Source organism: Chenopodium album, chromosome 16 (assembly GCF_948465745.1).
Source record: "Chenopodium album chromosome 16, dcCheAlbu1.1, whole genome shotgun sequence".
NCBI classification, from domain to species: domain Eukaryota; kingdom Viridiplantae; phylum Streptophyta; class Magnoliopsida; order Caryophyllales; family Amaranthaceae; genus Chenopodium; species Chenopodium album.
In genome coordinates, this window is record NC_137849.1 from 36,048,067 (window position 1) to 36,064,168 (window position 16,102).

At 29.2% G+C, this 16,102-nt stretch overlaps 1 protein-coding gene across 1 annotated transcript; it reads right to left on the minus strand.

Moving 5' to 3' along the window:
• Positions 1-3,627: 3,627 nt before the first annotated feature.
• On the minus strand, positions 3,628-7,327 carry LOC145586422 (trihelix transcription factor DF1-like). The gene is made up of 2 exons (XM_081643262.1): positions 6,702-7,327; positions 3,628-6,181 (listed from the first exon to the last, which is right to left on the minus strand). The coding sequence occupies exons 1-2, from the start codon at positions 7,049-7,051 to the stop codon at positions 4,279-4,281; spliced, it is 2,253 nt and encodes a 750-aa protein (XP_081499388.1). The 5' UTR covers positions 7,052-7,327; the 3' UTR covers positions 3,628-4,278.
• Positions 7,328-16,102: the final 8,775 nt, after the last annotated feature.

Genomic DNA, 16,102 nt, shown 5'->3' on the forward strand with positions numbered 1-16,102 from the left:
TGATATAAGAGACCCATTAATATGTTATGGATAATGCATGGACATTTTTCTCAGATTTGGAATGAACACAATGAAATTATTCATCGATTTGCATGTATGTCATCACACTTTATTAATTTTTACTAATTTATAACATATATAAAATTATTAAAGGGATCAATTGACACGCTACAACCTAACATAACACGGCACATGAGTCAGGTCATGTGTACGGGCTATGCTCAAGAAAGATTGTCATGTGCCCATTAGACGGAGAAATTACAGAAAAATATTCAAATTTCACGTTTATATTGAAGTTTGAAAGTCATCAAACAAGCAAGGTGGCCAATTTTTTTATTTCTTATTCATTTTGGGAAAAAAAAATATCGAAGGGGAGAATGATTTAGAGTGATAAAGCATAACGGCTCCAAAATCAAGGTCCCATATACTTCTCTCATTTGTCTTACTCATGTAATTAACATTATGTTTTATGTGGAAAAAAAATCCTCCTTATGGTACATATATCATGGTTCATGATGTTTGTTTTCTTGGCCACGTTCTTTTTCGCCTAAATAATCAAGGTTCAAGTTTGCACCACCAAAAAAAAAAAAAAAAAAAATAAAAAATAAAAAAATAATAATAATAATAATAATAATCAAGGTTCAAGTTATATTGGCTATCATAAAAAAGAAAAGGTTAGCTAAGTTATCATATCTCAGAATAAGGTTTTGTTCACTTCAGTTTAATTTCAATTCAGTTTAGTTCAGCTCCAATTAATTCAGTTCCATTCAGCTCCTAATTTCCTTCTCTCATAAAATATTCATTTCAGCTCAGTTCAATTCGGTGTTCAGTTCAGCTCAATTCAGTAAATGTGAACAGGTCATAAGTTTATATACTAATGCTAATAATAAGATCCATAAGTCTGTAAATAAATTAATAAATGCAATTTTAATAATAATAATAATAATAATAATAATAATAATAATAATATCATAAAAGTTTTCCATCCAAAGAAAAACATATTTAAGGGCCAATAAGTTTTGATAAACTCGTATGAATTTTGATTAGTCCAAATCAAATTAGTTGAGGGGTTTTAGGTATAAACTTACACTAGATTAACTCCCGTGCGATACACGGATATAATGAAAGAATTTATAATTGTGTAAACTTCAAATACATATCAGTCAATCTTTGTATTACATACGATATTATTAACATAAACCAAGCTATAAAAATTAAAATAATATAAACAAAAGAAATTTCATGTCTACAATAAAATTTTGCAAACTTTGTAATTAGATGGAGTAATCACATATATATAAAAGGTTGATATTTGTTTTCCTTAAGATTTTTTAATAGAAAAAGTATTGAAAACTAAAAAGTTTAATGTACTGTATTAAACTAATTTGCAATCAATAGTTAGATTTAAAAATTAAAAAAATAAAAAAAAAAACGAAAAAAAAGTTTAGGCGGGAAAAAAATAAATGAGAAGCTGACACGTGTACTATTTGAAAAAAGTAATGATGTCAGTAATATTTATAGATTTGATAATTACGTTTATTTTATAAATTAAATACATCTTACGTCTTTTAAAATTCTTTATGTTTTGACTTAATTTGTGAAACAAATACTACTTCGTATCAAGGAGGGTCTTAATCTTAGGTAATAATAATAGAGTTAGAAAATGCTTTGTTGTAGTTTAAGAATTTATTTACATTGTTACAATAGTATACTTTAAATGAAATTTGTTGTGTGAACATTTTACATTGATTTAAGAACTCATGAATAGGCTCCAATAATTTTGACTATATTATGTTTAGATACACTATTTGTGTTACACACTAAAATTTCACAAGTATATAGAAGGATCTCAAAATATTAATAGCAAGCTTTTACAAATTACACTGCTAGTTCTATGTATAAATAAAATAAATTTAAGGATTGCTTGTTTGGTCACACTTTTTTAAACTCATATTAATTTTTATTAAGTGTTGTTGGTTCAAGCTTATATGTGTTTGTTACCGGATAATAATTAGACAAGTCGAGATGAAATAACATCTATAACAATATTAATTTGTTGCATCTTGATTTCTAAACATGTTTTTGGAGAATTTGTAAGGTAATTATGATGTTGGTATTAACAAAATTGCCACCGTGGAATAACTTTAATAGTAGAGATTTTTGTCTTTTGCATAAGTATATCAAATACTCCATACCTTTTATTTTTATTGGTAAAATAAAGAAATTTAGATTTATGAAAAATACATATTGCATCAAATCTAACCAATTCATTCAAATCACGCTAGCTAAGAGATAAAAATAGACAAAATTATAAAAATTAACATCACAAAATTATTTTATATGAAGAGAACATAAACTAAGCTAAAAAAAACTCCCTTGATCAATAATAATTAATTTAATTTAATAATATCCTGAAAATAAGTAATAACACTTATATGTTTGTGCAAAGAACACACTTCACTCATTTTTGCCTTTTAAGTACTACATACAAAATTATTTCAGTAACATTAATATGCAGTTAAAATTTAATATAGGTGGTAATTAAGATAGTTAAAGAAAAACATATTGTAAGCTAGTACTAAAGTTGTATACCATATGTCTTCTTAAATGATGTAACAAAAAAAAAAAAAAAAAGGTAAAATTAGACAAGAATAATCAAGTGTTTTACTATATATATTAGAATTATTTAATCTCACTGCTTACTTAGACGAAATTAATCCCAATTCAAATTTAAGTAGACAAAAAAAAAATGTTAAGTAAAAAAAAATGGATTTTTTTTTCTTAAAAAATTAAAAATTAAAAAAAAATTGATGTTTTCCTAAAAATTAAAAGGGGTAAAAAGTAATGGTAAAATAATTGTAAAACTGGGTATCATTCATATCAAATTTTCCTTAAAGTAATAAGATTCTCATGCAACAGTTTTGCAGCAAATTTGCAGAAATTGTACACTACCAAATTATTTTAAAAAAAAAGTAATTACCGCAATAATTTACTCCTTGAATCACATGGAAGTGAAGATAAATGAATACCCTGGCATCAGCTAACATCGTCCTAGCTAGTCCTACATGGACAAAGCTATGCTACATCAGTTAAAATTCAGTACTTAAATTTTTTTTTTCTTTTTTTTTTTTGTCAGTTTTTATTTGATTTTGTGATGCAGACTTTCAAAAATAATTTATGACTATATATTATATCATCAGAGATATCAGACGGCCCAAACTCCCAAGCTTAACTAAGTCGCCACCCATCAAACGAGGTTTGTGCCAAAGTCAGCTCACTCTCTCTCTCTTACGCTCATACATAAGCTTTGCAGCATATACGGCAATCATTAGTGAATCAAAGTAGATACTAGACCTGTTGATATGACACCGAGTACTCCTTCTGTCTTTAAATTTTTTTTTTTATTACGATTAGAGTTAAGACTTTATGAAATACTGTTAAATGCGCTAATTATATAGTGGATTATGTTCATTGAATTGGGAGTGAAAAAGTGAAAAAAAAAATGTATAATGAGAATTTGGTGTAGTATCACAATTAAGTTCATTTGATAATAAGAAAAAGTACTAGTAAATTAAAAAGAATTATACATTTATACACCAACACAATTTAATCAACAAAAATTGAAAATGCGATATGAAAAAAAATATATTGAAAGAAAAACACAAGGAGTACTCACTAGTAGTCTCTTTATTCCATTAAATTCCTATTTTTTACCCATATACCCATTTTTTTTTTATCCCCACAAACAAATCTATCACTCTATTTTTCCCTCTCTTCCTCCATTTTATTTATTTAGCAAAACAATAAATAAATTATCAAAATTTAAACAAAGAACCAAAAAAAAAAAAATTACTGTCCCCCAAAAATAATAGCTTACACGGTATTTCCTGAGTCTTGCCCCCTTTTTTGACAATTGCTCTGGCCCGACCCATCCGTCTGAGATGTAACCCGACCTGACTCAATCCAACCCGATTTGCCTCCCGTCGACGTCTTCCTTTCTTCCATGATCTGACCCACTTGGATATTACATGATAAAGATTATCAACTCAAGTGTCACTAACACCCATAAACGAACATATATGTATAATTTTTTTTTTATCCCCTCTTGATTTCAAAGCCCAACCCAAAATAAAAATTATCCCAAAAAAAAAAAAAAAAATTCCCCATATTTTCATGCTTCCCAACAACCTGTTCCCAAATTATAATTTTAATTTTGTTTTTTTTTTCTCTATCTCATTTCTCAACTTCTCTTAAATGCTATACCATGTATTTCATCACTCACTCAGCTGTTGCGGCGGTTCGAGTGGCGGTAGTTGAGGTGGTCATTGAACCTGCATTGACATTATTATTCGCCACTATCTCATACCCACCGCTTCCTTGATCATCATCGTCCTCATCATCCATGTCGTCCTCGCTTTCGTCTTGATTCTCACTCCCTTGATCCTCCATTGCCTGATCCTGGTGGCTTTGAAGCGGCCATTGCTGTTCGGGTTGTGCCATGATAGGCGCCATTGTTGTGGCCGGCTGCTGCTGCGCTTGCCCATAGGTTGTCAACGGTGTAGCATTGGTGGTCGCGGGGTTAATTTCCATTTTGTTGCGCTCGCGGTAGAGGGCGTCTAATTGATGGAAGTACGGACATGTTTTCGAGTCCTCGGGTCGTTTCTTGTTGCTCTCCTTCACTTTCTTGAAGTACTTGTTGATGTTTTCCCACTTTTCCTTGCATCTTTTGGCGTTTCGGTTGTACCCGAGTTTTCGCATGGCGGCCGAGATCTCTTCCCAGAGCGGGCCTTTCGGCCCGTTCTCTTGGTATTTTTGATCAAGGTTGGTACGGAGATTGATCAATGCTTGTACTTCGGCTTTAGGCCATCTTGATGAACTTGCTTGAAGGAGATTCTCCCCATTGGTCGACTTCTGGAAATCACCGTTGTCGCCGCCATTGTTTGTATTGGCCACCACCAATGCTTGTTGTAGCTGAGGTGGTGTTTGCTGAGGCAACTGTGCTATTGTTTGTGGTTGAGGTTGAGTTTGTGTTGGCGATGCCATTGATACTTGACTTTCAGGTACATGAACTTGTGGTTGTGGTTGTGGTTGTGGTTGAGGTTGTGGCTGTGATTGCGTTTGTTGCAATACTTGTGTTGTAGGTTGTGGCTGCGGCTGTGGTTGTGACACGGGAGTAGGACTAACAACTGGAACCGCAGCACGAACCTGGCCACCTTGAGGTTGGGTTTGAGGTTGTGGTTGAGTTTGGGATTGAACCGGTAAGGGCAGCGGAATTTGCTGCTGGTCAGAAAGCTTTTGAAGGAAAGAGATAAGAGCGGCATCTTTCGCCGCAGCCATAGACCGTTCTTGAACAAGAATATCATGTTCCCGATTCAATCTAGCCATCTCTTGTAACTTCCACGCTTCCTCTCTAGCCACCCTATCATGCTCCCGTTTCTCGACCGCCTCAAGAAACCTCTTCTGTAACTCTTCTTGCTTATCAATCACTTCCTTCATCAACTTCTCAAAGAAATCCTTCCATTTCCTCTTCCTCTTCCTCCTCCCCATTAGCTCCTCATCCGACGATGTTGATGAAGACGATGATTGAGTAGCCGATGGGGAAGACGGATTCTCCATCTGGATCGACCCGTGAGTCGGGATCCCCATTGTCTGCTGATGCTGATGCTGGTGCTGATTCTGATTCTGACTCTGATGATGATGTATCACCTGCGGTTGCGGCTGCTGCTGCGATTGCAACTGTGATGCCTGATTTGTAGGGTTATTAACATTCATTTGTTGTTGTTGTTGTTGATGATGAGGCAGTGGACTAATACAAGTAGTGTGAACTACACTTATTGGATGGGGGCTTGATGGAACAGTAACACTAGCTGGATTAGTACCAGCTGGTATTACCATTGTGACCGGTACCGCCGCTTGCGCCGGCCCTTGCGATTGACCACGTTGTTGCTGTGGTGTTGTTGCTTGACCAATTGATTGTTGTGGCAATGGTGGTAGTGCCGAAGACGCTGCCATTGACAAATGGTGTTGTTCTAACGCCTCTAATTGCTCGAAAAATCGATACGTCTTACCGTCCGCCTTACCGGTTCTCCCGTCTTTCGTTCTCTTGTGATACTTGTATACATTCTCAAACTTCTCCTTGCACTTCTTTGCACTTCGATGATATCCAAGTTCCGCCATCTTTCTGTTAACAAATCAAAATTTAAATTAATAATTACATAAATAAATAAATAAATAAATAAATTGCACCATATCATACAGAAATCTTAATTCAACACTTGCCAATTAATCAAATAAAATACTTGTATGTATAAATATTAATGAATCTTATTATAGTAGCATATGATTATCCCAATATGGAGTACATTTCGAAATTATTGCACATAAAATTAGGAACTAAGTGGCTCTAAATTTCAGTGAACAACCAATTTGCATAAAGTTCTAAAATGAAAGAATCCCAATATATATTCTAATAAGTACATAATTGTACTTGGGAAGCTATTCTAGAAATTCGAAAAACATGAGTAGTAGAAGAAAAAATAAAAATAAGCAAATTAATTAAAACCGATTAAAATCAAATGACTAATCTCATAAATAAAATGAGATTATTATCATTATTATTTTTATTTTGATGGTGTGTACATGTTATATTTATAGAAGTTACAATAGTAATTGGATGAAAAAGATGAGAAAAAAAAACTGACCTGGAAACTTCTTCCCACAACGGACCTTTGAGGGAGGAATCACGAAAAATAACATCCATATCAGACCTTATCTTAAGCAAAGCAATAGTTTCTTGTCGAGGCCAACGGTTACCGCCAGTGCTCCGGTCATTTTCAAATAAATCTCCACTACCACCACCACCTCCGATACCGATACCGCTTCCGCTTTGAGTCTTCTCCTCATCTTCCATCCCAGTGGCCATAATTGAGGCGTCCGGTGACGGCGTCACAACACCTTCACCAACTCCGCCTTCGGATTCATGTCCCGAACCACCTCCACCAGCACCTCCGCCGTCACCGGAGCTTCCTATTAAGCTTGAGGTCCCCAGCATGTATTATGATGAGATAATCTTTGTATCAAATTTAGTAGTATAGTTTGAATATAAGATGATGAATGAGATGAGAGAGAAATGGTGGTGGTGGGGAGAAGAGAGAGAAAGAAAGAAAAAAAAAAAAAAAAAAGAAGAGAGAGTGTGTGTTATTTTTGCCTGCTGCTTGGAGGCTAATAGCAATACTACTACTTATTTTTTATTTTTTTATTTTTATAATTTTATTTTCTGTTAGCTGAATTACAGCTAACAAAAAATAAATATAAATGAAAATAAAATTGAGTTAAACTAGCAAACAGGAGCAAAGGAGAGAGAAGCTGGGGTGATGGTGAATTCAAGGGTTTTATAAAGATTGAGTTGTCTTAATAATTTTTATTTTTCTTTTTCCTTTTTATTTTAATTTTAATTTCTTGTGGGGATCTGGCTATCTGGATTAATTTTTTATTTTTTTAAAAAAATTAATTTCTTTTTTCCATTTTTTATGGTGTGGTTTCTTACTTTTTATATTTTTATTTTTATTTTTTCAGCTATTGGAATCTTCACTCTTCCTTTCTTAATTTCTCTCTCCTCCTCTCTCTCCACTCTTTTTTTTTAATCACCTTATAATATTCACCCTCCCCATACGGCCTACTTTTTTTTTTTTTTTTTTTTTTTTGAGATGTGAATGAAAAAATGGGGCCGTATAATTATTATAATTTCTGTATTCATATACGATTTAAATATCTTCGTATAAAAAGATTACTTCATACAGAGTATTTGGTATACGACAATGTATGTACATGGTATAACAAATTTACTTTAAAGAATTTAAGGAGCATTTTCCATTCACACTCAAACTTATTTGATTTGTGCAAGATTTCGATCTAATATAACGTATTTTTCTTATCTATTAAGAAAGGAAATAAAACTTATGCACAGCTGGTAAAATTACAGCTCATTATTACTTTGTATTAAGATTGCATGATAGCTGAAAATAATTTAATGAAAATAAATTATTGATGTGGATTGTTTTGAACTAATTGAACTCGATGCTTTACAATAGAGTTTACAATTTATAAACATTGATTTTTTTTACATTAGATTATCTTTAAATACATATAAATTAAAAAAAAAATTAAAAGTAAAATAAACTCATACCATTGTTTGTCTCAGAAATAAATAAATAAATAAATAAATAAATAAACTCTTACCATTGTTAGAGTCATTTATTGTTTATTTACCATGCAGACAAGTAAAAGAACTCAAATAATTAGAATATAATTTTTCAAACATAAAACAGTAAACTAACAATACTTGTATATATAATCGGTAATTTATTTAATAATAATATAGTACATGTAAATTATGGAGTATTATTATTACAAAGAAAGTGACAATTATTGTCAGATGGCTTCTAATCTGTGCAAGCTTGATTTCTATCAATGGAAATTTACAGCAGTTAATTACTTCCCTAATTATTTATTTATCATAATGGTCGGCTATTTTAACTTTTCAGCGTACTGTATTTTTACACAACATTTGCTCCCGTACCATTAATAATAAGAATATGGTACAGATTTATCCCCGCCTAAGACTGCGTATAATTAAGGAGTTTTAGAGTGAAACTTCTCCGGTATTAATTTAAATTAACTATTAATCACACTAATTGATGTACTACGTATAATTTGGTTATGTATTTCATATTTCAATTAACACATTCTGCACCGATTGATCTTTTGACATTATTCACAGCTAGTTCTTCAATTACATATACATATGTGATTTGTTTTTTTACTATACGTAAATCATAATATATATACTTTTATATAATATTGATTTTTATAAATATCATTTCATATGTATTATTTTTGAAACTACTATGTATTTTAATTAGATGGTTATATGCACGACTGAGGGCTATATACTGTATATCATTAGCCCTCGTAATAATTTAATTATATAATTGAATTCATTTTATATAAATGTCGTTTCTTATATAATTAAATATTCAAAATGGAACATATGCATTAGGATACGTAAATTTATGTTACAATATTTGAAGAAAATATTAATCTTGAAAATTATACTAGTATGTATTTCAAATAGTTATAAACACGATTAATATTATAAAAAATGTATACTACGTATATTATTAGCTTTTGTAATAAATTAATCGTACTAAGCCGGTAAATTTCTTAATTACACCATATTATTTTAGAGCGGTAAAAAAATTACTACTCTGTATGATAAGGTTTGAAAATGAGAAAATAATAATTAAAAATGGGAAGCAACAGCTGCAGATAGCGACGATGAGGATAATAAGTTGGTTTTTGTCTGTCCAGCTAAAAATAGTTAAAAGCCGGCCCATGTAGGTCACCTTTGCTTTTTGGGTTTTTTTTGGATTTCAGTGGTTATTATTTTTCATCTTAATTCTCGGTAAATTACATTTTTACCCCTAACATGAGACTCTTTCACCTTAATCATTGATCCCCTAAAATTATACCAAATCACATCACCTAAATAATTTAATATTACGGATCAGGTGATCAGTGATTAAATTTTTTAAAAAATTTGTAAAATTAATTCATTATTTAAAAATGCCAGCGAATTTAATTTGGATCAAAACTTTATATGAAATGACGAACATACCCTTTGGTTAACTAGTTATTTAACATGATATCATAGTCTTAAAATTAAAAAATTTCAACTATGTTGGGTAAAGACTATGGCGCTCGTGCAGCCACGCAGGCTGTTGTTGGGACCCACTAATGAAGATGACTATTTAGCCCCATTTGACAAACTCCGTTTTTTTAAATCTTTACCCCCACTTGACTTCCCAAAATATGTAGGAATGAAATTGTGTTTGATAAATTTAGTGATTAGATTATTTCTACTTATAGAAAATGAAAAGTGATAAATGATAATATGCTTACTTATTTTAGTAAGAAAGTTTCACGACAATTTTAATTGCTAGAGGATCAAGGTTAATTTAAAGTCCATTTTATTCACCTAATTTTATCTATTTTTTCTTGATTAATTACGATTTTCAACTTGTGTAAATACTTTAGTGAATCTAATTAGCCTTAAAAAACAAATTATTCGAGGTGAATAAAGCGCAACCTTACTAGTTTCTACATGGCCCACAATTTCATTTTTAATTAGGTGACAACTTTGATTTTTACTTTTACACCTAATTTTATAACCATTTGAAATATGTAAGTATTTTTTTTCGTGTGTACAAAATATTTACTTTTAATAATCGTACCTCTATTTTAAAAAATTCAAATCCGCAATTAATTTTACCCAAGCTTACAAGGAAAAATGTTTTACATAGACAAAGACATTGTTATTAAGTACGTGTAATACAAGTAGAAGATACAACCGGCAATTCAAGTATAACACCCCAACATCCTTTTGTACTCATAGTAGATGAATTATTGGTTTATATACATACACATATATACATCGATATATAACTAAATACAATAATTAATGCATTATAATAATTTTGACATAGAAAAAGAGGGAGAAATAAAATGGGCCCAAAAGATATTACAAGATAAGAGTAAAGAAAAAATTTAGGAGGTGGGATCCATTAATTTGAATTGATCTAAGTTAGATGGAGGTCGTCTTATTAGGCAAACCCATTTATGGGTAGAAGTAAATAGTGACCAATTCAGTTAGTATGCAACCTACCGTAATAAATATGGACAGATACTAAATATAATTTCCAAATACTTAAATAAAATTGGTGGGTCGAATGAATTCTACATATTTTAATTTAATTATACTATATGATCAATTATTATTGAAAAATTATAAAATTAAATAAAGCATATTATTACTATTATTATTAGTATTGATGAGTTAATTTAATCTTATTTGGTCTTGACATATAACGTGGCTAAAAAGCCATTTTCATGGAATTCTAACATCACCATTTCTTCTTGTCCCCCATTTTTATTTTCCCATTATATCATTTAGCTTTGATATGGGGTATCTACCCCTATTTTGAAAGGACCTGCCCTAAAAGCTAAGGTTGTTAAGGGTCGGTGCTTTTTTTTCATTAAATTACTTTTCAATTTATAAAAAATAAATTAAAGCTTGTATTCATATACTAAGTACTTCATATGTTTACTTTTAGCTGTAACGTGTGTACTTTTACGCTTGTTAATGCTTAATTTTAATCTTTTAGAACATCGATTATAGATAAGTAAAAAAATATAAAAGTTTAACATTTTGTAAATATAAATCGAGACGATTCTAACAAGCTAAGGTATCACACAATTATATTTGCCCAGCATCGGCAGCATGTAAACAAAATAGGTGATTGAATTGAAGAATGTAAGTTGTAAATTTCTAAACATTACAACTGAAAGAAAACGAATGAAATATTTGATTCTATTAATTAACAAATAAAGAAAAATAAAGCTTGTACTCCGTATTCATATACTTCGTATATGATTCCGTTAATTATGAGAGTATAAAGAAAATAAAAATTATATTCTTGCCAATTGCAATGACTCGGTGCATTTTTCTTTACATCACTATGTTATTGTGTCTTTTACTTTTTATTTGTTTTTATTTTCTCCTCTTTTTAATAATCAGATTGCTATCATATTGTTGCATCATAAAGATATGCATTATTTCTATCTTTCAATGCTTTTATAGTGACTAGTGACCTTTATCCTACATGGGTTAAAAAAGTTAGTATAAATGTTATTTTATTTTTAGAAATAAAAATTATACATTGTATTCGATAGCGTATATTTAAAGTATGTTCTATTCACCTAATTTTCCCTTATTTTAGAGCTAATAAATTCAGTTAAGTTCGATAAGCAGTTCTAACTTCTAAGTTTAGTTAAATTCAGTTTAGGAAAAATAAGTTCAAATAAGTTCAGTTTAGGAAAAATAAGTTCTAATAAGGGTTACTCAACTTCAAATTACAACTAAAATAAATTTAATATGTTCATAAATTCAGTTAAAACAAGATAAGTTCAGGTAAATTCAAGTAAGTTCAGTTAAGTTCATATAAGTCCAAATTAGTGAAAATCAGATGAATAGAACATACTTTTATACTAAAAATTCCGCTCATGAGGAGGCTTCCTAATGTTTATTTTTTCTTACCTTTAAAAAAAAAAAATTGTAGAAATTATAAAAAAAATTAAACATGAATTAATAAGAAGGAAATGATGTATGTGCCCTTAATTGGATTAAAGTGAAAATTTAGGGTTCGTTTGGCATTGCTGTGGTTTTCTATTTTTTGGTTTTTTGTTTTTTTTAAAAGTATATGATATATGTCCCATAATGAATCAAAAATTATGTAAACTTATTAAAGTCATTATAATTTTGAAAACTGACAATAGAAAAGTGAAAACACCTTTTTCTTGTTTCCTATTTTTGGTTTTTAGTTTTTTTTTTTTAAAAAAAAAACCAGAAAACTAAAAACCAAAAATGATGCCAAACAAGCCCTTAGTAAATATAATTGATAACACTAAATCACTAATCAACGTCTAATATTGTCATGCATGCTTGTAATAATATGCATTTTTTTATTCTTTGTTTTAGGATTTTTTGACTTTTACCACAAAAAAAAATCCAAAAATTGTTTTTTACTACCAAAACTTTTAAAAGTTTTATTATACCACCAAACAAAAAATTAAAAATTGTTATTTTACCACCCGCCGTCAAAAATCTAACAGAATTTTTTAAATTCTTCGATTTTTCGTGCGCAAAACATGTTTTTCATAGGTTTAGGGGGCATTTTGGCCCAAAGAGTCCAATTTGAGGTCAGAATTGACAAAAAAAAGTTATCGAAAATGCCTCGTTTTGTGTGTTTAAAAATACCTTGATTTGCGTAAACACGCAAACTGAGGCATTTTCGATCATTTTTTGTCAATTCTGACCTTAAATTGGATCCTAAACCAATGAATAACATGTTTTGTGCACGAAAATCAAAGAATTTTTTTTTAAAACGTTAGATTTAACGGTTTTCGTTACGGTAGGTGGTAAAAAATAATTTTTTGAATTTTTTTGGTGGTAAAATAAAACTTCTAAAAGTTTTGGTGGTAAAAAACAATTTTTTTGATATTTTTTTGGTGGTAAAAATAAAAAAATCCTTTGTTTTATTTTTTGTCGTTAATTGTTTTTATTGCTTAATAGGTCTTGGTTAAAATTTTCAAGCAAAAATATATAACTACTATTAATAAAAACTTGGGATTAATATTAGGGACACTGATGATATATAGTGAAGCACTTACTCTTAGTTAATTTTCTATATATGACAATTAAATAATCCTAAAATAATTACACCAAAAAATAAATTAATATTTACTCCATAAAACAACTAAGATTCAACAAATATATATAGTTAAACTAGTAAAAAATTGAAGAGCACCATAAATTTATTAACTTCATCAATAGTTTTAAGACTTTATTTCATTCCAAAATAAAAGTCACGTAAATTTTTACTTTTAAAAGCTAAAAAAATTACTCCGTATCATTATATTGAAATACATTATGGCTGATTTTCAAACATGCATGTCTTATTAAATTGGAGTGAAGTAGAGGGAATAGGAAGGAGACAATTGTTATAAAAGATATTTTAGTGAAATTAAAATGGAGCCTTACTTATGATTGAGTGGCTGGGATTATGTCACAATAATTATCTTAAAATACATTCACTTTCAAATTTGAATTGATATAACCCGTAGACCGTAGTAGTACTCCGTATTAATTTGTTGATAAAGAGGCGGCTCAATTTTCGCTTATTTTAGATAAAAACAGATTTAGATAAATTAATACTCATACTATTAATAAATTCATAAAAAATAAATACAAATATGTTCTAATCAAAATTAACAAGAACTACTCAAGTTCAATATACAGCTAAAATAAAACTATCATTATAAGATTTAATAAGTTTTAATAAGTAAACAGCAGTTAAACAGGTGATTAAAGCACTTAAGCACCCCTTTAATAAGTTAATCCGTACTCGTAATTTTATTTTTGCACTTTGATCTCTCCCATACAGCCTAGCATGATACTGATGTAATTGAAGCTCAAACTAAACACATTCACTCAATATGTCGAAGTTAATTTTAAATATTGATGGGTTTCTTATCTGTAAAGTATGCCAAAAAAAAAATGTAATATGTTAATTTTTGGTGAAAAATGTAGTATGTGACAGTAATGAACAAGCATGATACCTCTTTTCCCGGATCTAACATTCATGTACTGCAAATACTTACCTCTATTTTAATAAACTTTTTGTTAGAAGAATGATTATGATAGACTTTTTTTATATATATAAAAAAACGTATATAGTGATGGTTATGATCAATATGTGATCTCTAGTAAAATTTTGCTTTGTAATGTGACAAAGTTTTTTTTTTTTAATAAAATCTAATTCAGGTGTGTACCTATTGTTTGATGAAATAATTTTCAATAATGAAATAAACAAGATTTCCACTTAACCAATGGGAATAATTGCTAAGACTTTATTATGAATAAATCTTTCAAAAATGAATTAATTATACGTGATTCATGAAGACTACGTAAATTTCTTTCTTTCGAAATTTAAAAAAAAAATGTAAAATTTATCATTGTTGAGAGATTTATCCATAAATTCTTAGCAATTCTTCCCCTTAATATTAAAAAATTTGATGAATCAAACTAACACTATTACTACGGACTACATAATATTGATTGGTATATAATTTTGTCATAATTTTTTTTAAGATGAAAAATTTTATCATAAATTTTCAAAATAGATACTCCCTCTGTCCCATATTAAAAGTCTATTTCTCTTTATTATGTAAATAATAAATATTTCTCAAAAAAATAAATATAAGTAATAAATATTAGAAATAAGTTTTTAATAAGGAGTTGAAGAGAGTAGTATTTTCATGCAAAAAAAAAAAAAAATCGCTCATGCGTAGTTATTTGAACTTATTTGATATATAAAAGTTCAACAAAAATTAATTAAACTTATTTTAACTTACAAACTTAGCTTGAGTTGTCCTTATTAACCCTTGCATGAACTTATTGCAATTACGTAGTATTAAGTTTGAGGTATTTTAATTATAATATTACATCAAAAATTTCATATGAAAATACAACTAAAAAAAATATTGAAAAAGTATTAGATAATTTTACAATATATAATGATGAAAAATATTACTATTTTCAATCTTAACACTTTTTTTTTTTTTTTTTTTTTTTTTTTTTTTTGGCACTAAACTTTTTTGAATTGGATTACATGTATAGAGTGACTACAATAAATGTTTATTGTTTTACATTACTAAGACAAATTTATGTGATGCGAAAAAATTAAGGTAAGTAGTAAATTGTGTATATATGAATCATGGATGTAAGTTGAGAATTGAGACGACACATGACTCCCACGAATGTATCAGTAAAGAGTGCGCAATCATTTTGTTCGTACTATATTTATTATTACTGCTACATAATTTAATTTAACCAATTTTTTTAAAATTATTATTATTATTTTTTATTTAGTCGTAGTTTTCAGAGATAAATATATACTCGTACATAAATAGGTAGAAAACGTACACTCAGACAGATTATTACATATTTTAGTACAAATTCAGATTTATCATTATTCTTTTTCAACTAGATGCTCCAACAATAGTTTAAGAATAATTCCATATATCCAATTTTTATGTAAAACTGTAAAAGTACGATGCCATAAATATCGATATTTAAGGCCTACTAATATGAAAGAGTTGAGGCTTTTTATTTTTATAACACATGGTTGTATTTAACTCTTGACGGACTCTCCCTCTTGATCTATTTACACACTTCTTTTTCTAATCTTTCCGTCCTTTGATCATATACCACATTTTAATTTACTACATTCAATATACCATGATCCGCTACACGAGTTCACATATTTTTCAACTTACTAGTAAAAAGACTATACACCTCGGTAGAACCAACGACTTATCTGCTATTAATTGGTAAGTTAAATAAAGAAATAACGGCTGATAAGCCATCAGTAAAAATTGCTAATTGTATTTAATAAATTACCAGCCCAAATTGAGCCATAGGTAA

What these genes read in the sequence shown, in the direction of transcription:
- LOC145586422 (XM_081643262.1), bottom strand. Translation starts at nt 7,051, where the DNA reads ATGCTGGGGACCTCAAGCTTAATAGGAAGCTCCGGTGACGGCGGAGGT. An exon ending in TTGTGGGAAGAAGTTTCCAG is followed by an intron (nt 6,182 to 6,701) that starts GTCAGTTTTTTT and finishes ATTTGTTAACAG; the next exon opens with AAAGATGGCGGAACTTGGAT.